Source organism: Leopardus geoffroyi, chromosome C3, assembly GCF_018350155.1.
Source record: "Leopardus geoffroyi isolate Oge1 chromosome C3, O.geoffroyi_Oge1_pat1.0, whole genome shotgun sequence".
In the NCBI taxonomy this organism is placed as follows: domain Eukaryota; kingdom Metazoa; phylum Chordata; class Mammalia; order Carnivora; family Felidae; genus Leopardus; species Leopardus geoffroyi.
The window spans coordinates 43,246-49,503 of NC_059338.1; the positions used below are offsets into that span (position 1 = coordinate 43,246).

Consider the following 6,258-nt stretch of genomic DNA (forward strand, 5'->3'; position numbering starts at 1 on the left):
AAACTACCCAGTGGCTCCTTAGCACACTTAAGATCCCAAGTCCGCACTACAGCCTGTGGGCCCTGCTCCCTGCTTCCGGCCAGCACACACCACATGCCACTCCTCATCCCAGTTCCTGCACATTGCCTTTCGTGCTGGCTTTTGAGCAGATCGAACATGTGTCCACCTCAGGGCCTTGGCCTCCCTGTACCAGGAGCTCTTGGCCCAGATATTTTCAAGCTGCTCCCCTTCCTTTCTCGGATATCTGCCCAAATGCATTCCTGCCAAGCCAGCATACCCCTTCTTCTCCTTCCACCCCAACCTTACTTCCTTCTTTAGCTTTCTTCATATCCCTTATCACTACCTACCACTGTATCATATGATGTACTTCCATTTTTTTGTCTATTTGTTTGTTTTATATCCCTCTCCAATAGAACACAAACCCCAGGTGGACAGGGCTTTGTGTCTTTGGTCTCTGGCTAGATATTCAGTGAATATTTGTTGAATGAATGAACAAATGAACAAACAGATAAGGGCGTCTCAAGGGTTCAAATGAGGTCTGTCAGAATCACAGGGACGAGGTGTGATCCAGTTTGGAGACCGTGAGCATGGAAAGAAAGAAAGTGCACACTGTTAAGAACTTTTCAAGAATACATTTATTAATTCTCATCTCACTATGTTAGGCTGGGCTTTGGTGATTAGAAGGAAAGGTCTTCTTGGGGACGTTGCTGGAGAAAAGCCCCTCAGAGCTTTCTACTCTTTGTGGATATTGACATGGGCAGTCCGTAGCACGCGAGACAGCAGGACTATAAATTCATCAAAGGTGACCTGTCCATCTTTATCAGCATCCAGATCTTGGAACATCTTGTCAATGGTAGGTTGATCTTTGGTATTCTAGAAGGGAACATCAGAGACAGTAAGCCCAGACTCTTCCTCCTCTTTCTCTGGGCCCCACATCCCTCAGAGCTCAGCTCAGGGGGGTCCAGAGACATTAATTCATTCACCAAAACTGTGTTGGAGAATACAACATCACAAAATAAAAGATGGAGGGAAGCAGCTGCCGTGAGCCAACATAGAGCCACACAGGTCCCAACCTGGAAGGTGTCTGTAGCTCACTAATCCCCACAGGTAAGGAAACAATCCCAGAAAGAGAGGTGAATACAGCCTGAGGTGACAGAGTGAGCTATGGGGAGAGGGAGGTGGATCCCCTGTCCCACAGCCCAAGAGAGCATCCTCAGCCAACTCCACCCCTTCAGTGGGCAAGTTTGGATGAGAAGAGTATAACCTACCTGGAGGGTGTTTGTAAGTTCCCTTGTGATCAGCTGCTTCAGCTCACCCTTGGAAAGGGTGTCAGGATCCCCCACCCGGCTTGAGTACCGGTGGAAGACATTAATGATCCCCTCCAAGTGTTCTTCCAGCTTAGTCATCTTCCCAACCTTCAGGAGACAAGAGAGGTCTAAGGCAATTCCTCTCCCACCCCACCTCACATCCCCTCTCTCCTCTCTTTCTGGTTTAGACTAGGGATGACTTTCCCCTCACCTGCTTTGTGTTGTCTCTGCTCTGTTTGATCTGTGGAATTTTTCATTTGTAGATAGGCTAGCAGAGGGGGGCCCATATAATGCCATCTAAAGTCTAAGAGAATCAGCCAGTTGCATAGCTCCTCAAGAGTATAACTCAGAGGGTGGTGTTCATCCAAGCACACCTGGAAAGGGTTTGGGGGTTGGCCGAGCTGTTCCTTTTCCCCAGGTGATGGCACTTTGGCCACAGGTCTCTTACAGACATTCACCAGCCCCTTCTGCCTTCACCATCTCTAAGTTCTGAAACTGAGTCTACCTAGCACAGCAAGGCCTGGTCTCTTTGGGTCCAAAATGCAGTCAGCCCAGAGGGGTTCTGGCAGGCAAAAGGCTGTGGCTTCCAACAGCATGCAGTCACTACCCTGTGAGTCCCTTGAAGGACAGCCAAGGACCGGACACTTACCCTTCAACGTGCAGGAGAGTAGAAATGTAGCAAGAAGACAGCACTGGTGAGGAGTACGGAGCCGGGGAGGTTTTTATAAGGCACTCCAGCCCTCACCTTCAACCTCAAGTGAAGAAATCTCTCTGATTCATCTTGAGGCAATTACTAGACAAAGCTTTGTTGCTCAACAGAAGCTTCAAGCCTGTGGCTTTGACTGCAACACCAGCAGCCCAGATTGCTCCCGTGGCAGAAGCCCCTCCTGCCCAGACTGACACAGAACCCTCACTCCAATCCCACCCACCCACAGGGCCTCAGCTCTGGGATCCAGCCTTCAGGTTCAGCTCTATCACCTGCTTCCTAGTCAAAGTCCAAGGGAACATGTTTTGCTGCCTGGATGGTACCTGATTGGAAAGGGAAGGACTGGGGAGAGGTGTTTGCTGAGTTCCTATTACAACAAAAACAATAATGATAATAAAAACAATCAAGTGAACATGTAGTCCTGGAGCAGAGAAAGGGCACTGGCTTAAAACTAAGGGAATCTTAATACAGTATGGAACTTAGTTAATAATAATGTATCAATAAAGTTTCATCAATTGTTACAAATGTATCATAGTATTATATTAATCACGAGGAACTGTGTGCAGGTATTTGAAAACTGTCTACAGTATCTTCTCAATTTTTCCATAAATAAAAAACTGTTCTTAAAAACTTAAGTCTCTATGTTGTAAAAAGTAAGCACATTTTGGTCATTCCAGATACTGCTTTATCCAAGTCCTCACCCATTCTGCAGATGAAGAAAATGAGTTTAGAGAGGGGAGGTGTCAAACCCAAATTTGTCTGCTTTCAAAACCTTTGTCATTGATGTGATTTTTCCCCTAAATCAGAGTATGATTTTTTGTTATAAAAATATGATACATACTCATACTTTTGGTAAAAATATAATTTGGGGTAGATTTACACAATCTTAAATATAAGGCCCTGATCTTTTTCTTCCAGTTTTTTGCCTAATACAGTCAAATTTTTTCTGAAGATTTATTTATTTATTTATTTTTAAAGCTTTTTAGGTTTATTTAGAGACACAGAGAGAGAGAGAGAACAAGTGAGGGAGGGGTATGGAGAAGGAAAGACAGAATTCCAAGCAGTCTCCACATCATCAGCGCAGAGCCTGATGTAGGGCTCCAGCTCACCAACCATGAGATCATGACCTGAGCTGAGAACAAGAGTCAGAGGCTTAACCAACTGCACCACCCAGGTGCCCCAGAATTTATTTATCTATTTTGAGAGAGAGCACAAGTGGGGGAGGAGCAGAGAAAGAGAGAGAAAGAATCCCAAGCAGGCTCTGCACCATCAGCACAAAACGCCATGAACAGCAAGATCATGACCTGAGCTGAAATCAAGAGTCAGACACTTAACCCACTGATCCACCCAGGTACCCCAACAGTCAATTCTTGATTAGCTCTTTCAAAAATTCTTTCCTCCCTGCACCCCACCCCCACCCCCAAATCACTGTGTGGAAAGTGCCAAGCTGGATTCAGGGACAGAGGAGCACAATTTCTGTGGCTGCTCTCCTGGACTTTGGAAACAATTGGGTTCAGACACCTTCCTAAATAATAACACAGGGAGTTCACTGCAGATAGGGCCAAGGGTGGGAGGTGGTTGAGGAGTCTGGGGCAGTGTGGCAGTTGTTAAGCACCAGTCACTCCAAGATTAGAGACCCAGATTCCACACTGGGATGGGCTGCTTTGCAGGCCACAATGGGAAGCTATGGAAAGGTGTTGTGGAACAGCTCTGTGTGAGCTCTTGACTTCTGTGGGCCTGTGTCTTCATTTGCATAACCATCTCACTGCCTCTTCCATTGCCAGAGTTGTTACAAGATTCAACTAGGGAAATGTGTAAGAAAGTGCTTCAAAAGTGTAAAGTGTGATCTTTACATTTGTTTTCCCTTGTACCTACCTAACTTGGATGTGGATCATCCAGTGCAGTCCAGCCTTCTGAGGGCCCAGCCCTTGGGGCTGTGGGAAGGACAAAGAGACCCAATAGCAGCCTGCACTCCAGACCCACTCCAAGGAAGCCTCCCTACCACCTGCCTAAGCACAGGCCCGGATCTGTGCCACCAGCAATGCCTGAGGGAAGGCAAGGGAGTCAACACACAGTAGGCACTTGGCACAGTTCTTGGCATGTAGAATAATTCACCTGTCTTACCTTCCTCCCTCCTCCCACCTGGGCCCCAGTGAAAAGGTAGTATTAACCCCAAGGGGAAAAGACCAAGCCCCTGTTATGTTTCCTCTGGCTCTGTGGTGAGTGTCCTGGTGCTGGCTTTGGTGCCCCAGGGGCCCCCCAAGACTGTGTCTGACTTGGCCAACTCAACAGGAACTCCTCAAGAGCAGGACTGAACAGGAAGGCTGATGCTCAGGGCAGCCAAGGAGGATGAAAAACATGGAAACTATTCTGTGCATAGTTTGAGGCAGATGATAATACGATTGTACAGACATGTCGTCATACATCTGTCCGACCCCATAGAATGTACACAGAGTGAACCCTAAGGTCAACTATGCACTTTAGTTAATAATAATGTGTCACCCATTGGCTCCTGAATTGTAAGAAATCTAACACAAATGCAAGATGTTAACTGGAGGAACTGGAGGAGGAGGGGGTTGAGAGAGTGTATGGGAACTCTACACTTCCTGCTCAACTTTGCTGTAAACATACAACTTCCCCTAAAAAGTTGAGTCTATTAATTTTTTACAAATACTGCTTCATCTACAGTCACTTACGTACAAAAAGCAATAGCATAATGCACAGGAAATAAACTTTTCAAAAAAAATATTAGGCCAGATTGATACAAACTCACTTTTGCAACTCCCTCTGTAAAGTCAGTCAAAATGCTTTAACAATGTTGGAAAACCTAGCACAATGGGAGAAAATTTTAACTAATAGTGAAAACATGAATTTGAACTCTTTGACCTACACTTGAAGTGCTCTGATGGAAACATCCTGTAAAACACATCATGACAATTTCAAATTTTGTGATATAAAGAAACAGTGAATCAACCTGGTAAATCTGAGGAAAGTGTATATGGGGGTTTCTTATAATATACTTGCAATTTTTCTGTGAATTTAGAATTATGAAAATAAATTACATAAAATTAAAATTATATCAAAACTTAAAATTACTCAAAAAAGTACTCATGACAACCCAAATGGCTCTTGTAGTCACACCCAAGAAGTTGGAAGAAGCACACCCAGAGTTTAAGGTGGGGTGACCAGAAGGAGCAGGATGACAGCCACCAAGCTGGGTTTGGAGCCCAAGTCAGCCCAGAGACTGGCTTTGGGTAGAAGTAATAAATAGAAGTGCCTTGCCCTCATGAGGCACTTTCCATGCAGCTACCATCTCTGAGAGGGGAAATGAACTCCAGAGCACCTGGATGGCCCAGTTGGTTGAGCATCTGACTCCTGATTTTGGCTCAAGTCATGATCCCAAGGTCATGGGATCAAGCCCCACATCAGGCTCTGTGCTGAGCGTGGAGCCTGCTTGGGATTCTCCCTCTCTCTCCCTCTCTCCCTCTCTCCCTCTCAAAAATTAAAAATAACAAAAATAAAGGGTGGGGATGGGGCGAGACACTGGGCCTAAAGGGATTCCATCTCTGGAGATGGGAGAGAGCCTCACATGAGCTCCATCCCCTGAGCGATGGCAAGGAAAGAGGGGAAACTGGCAAACACTTCCCTCACCTTGGCATCTGCTGGCCACTGGCTGGGCAGGCAAGGGGGAATCAGGGGATGGTGCTCACCCCATGGAGGGAGTCAGAGTCAGGGCAGTCTCCCTGGTAAGACGGGGACAGAGGCAAGAGTGCCAGGGAAGCAGAAGCGTTGCTTATTTTTTGTTTTTAATTTGAAATTATTTTTATTAAACAACATTTTTCCTTACATTTCTACTTTGGGTATTTGTCTCTTCATACTTTTGCACAGCTGTCTACTGGATATCAGGAGTGGGGGCTTGCAAATTTTTAATTTTAATTGAAGTGTATCTGTCATATACCATTTCAGATGTACAACACAGTGATCCCAAAATTGTATACATTACTCAGTGTTCAACACAGTCAGCATAGTTACCATCTATGACCATATGACATTATTAGAATATTAGTGACAACATTCCCTATGCTGTACTTTTCATTCCTGTGACTTATCTTTTTTTATTTTTTTAATGTTTACTTATTTTTGAGAGAAAGAGAGAGACAGAGCATGAGTGGGGGAGGCGCAGGGAGAGAGGGAGACACAGAATCCGAAGCAGGTTCCAGGCTCTGAGCTGTCAACAGAGAGCCT

General features: G+C 45.5%; 1 protein-coding gene across 1 annotated transcript; it reads right to left on the minus strand.

Annotated features, from left to right (window-relative positions):
- Positions 1–617: 617 nt before the first annotated feature.
- Positions 618–2,080, minus strand: LOC123587028 (protein S100-A12-like). Its single transcript, XM_045456761.1, has 3 exons — positions 1,957–2,080; positions 1,269–1,415; positions 618–873 (listed from the first exon to the last, which is right to left on the minus strand). Exons 2-3 carry the CDS (start codon positions 1,404–1,406, stop codon positions 733–735), a joined length of 279 nt encoding a protein of 92 aa, XP_045312717.1. The 5' UTR covers positions 1,407–1,415; positions 1,957–2,080; the 3' UTR covers positions 618–732.
- Positions 2,081–6,258: the final 4,178 nt, after the last annotated feature.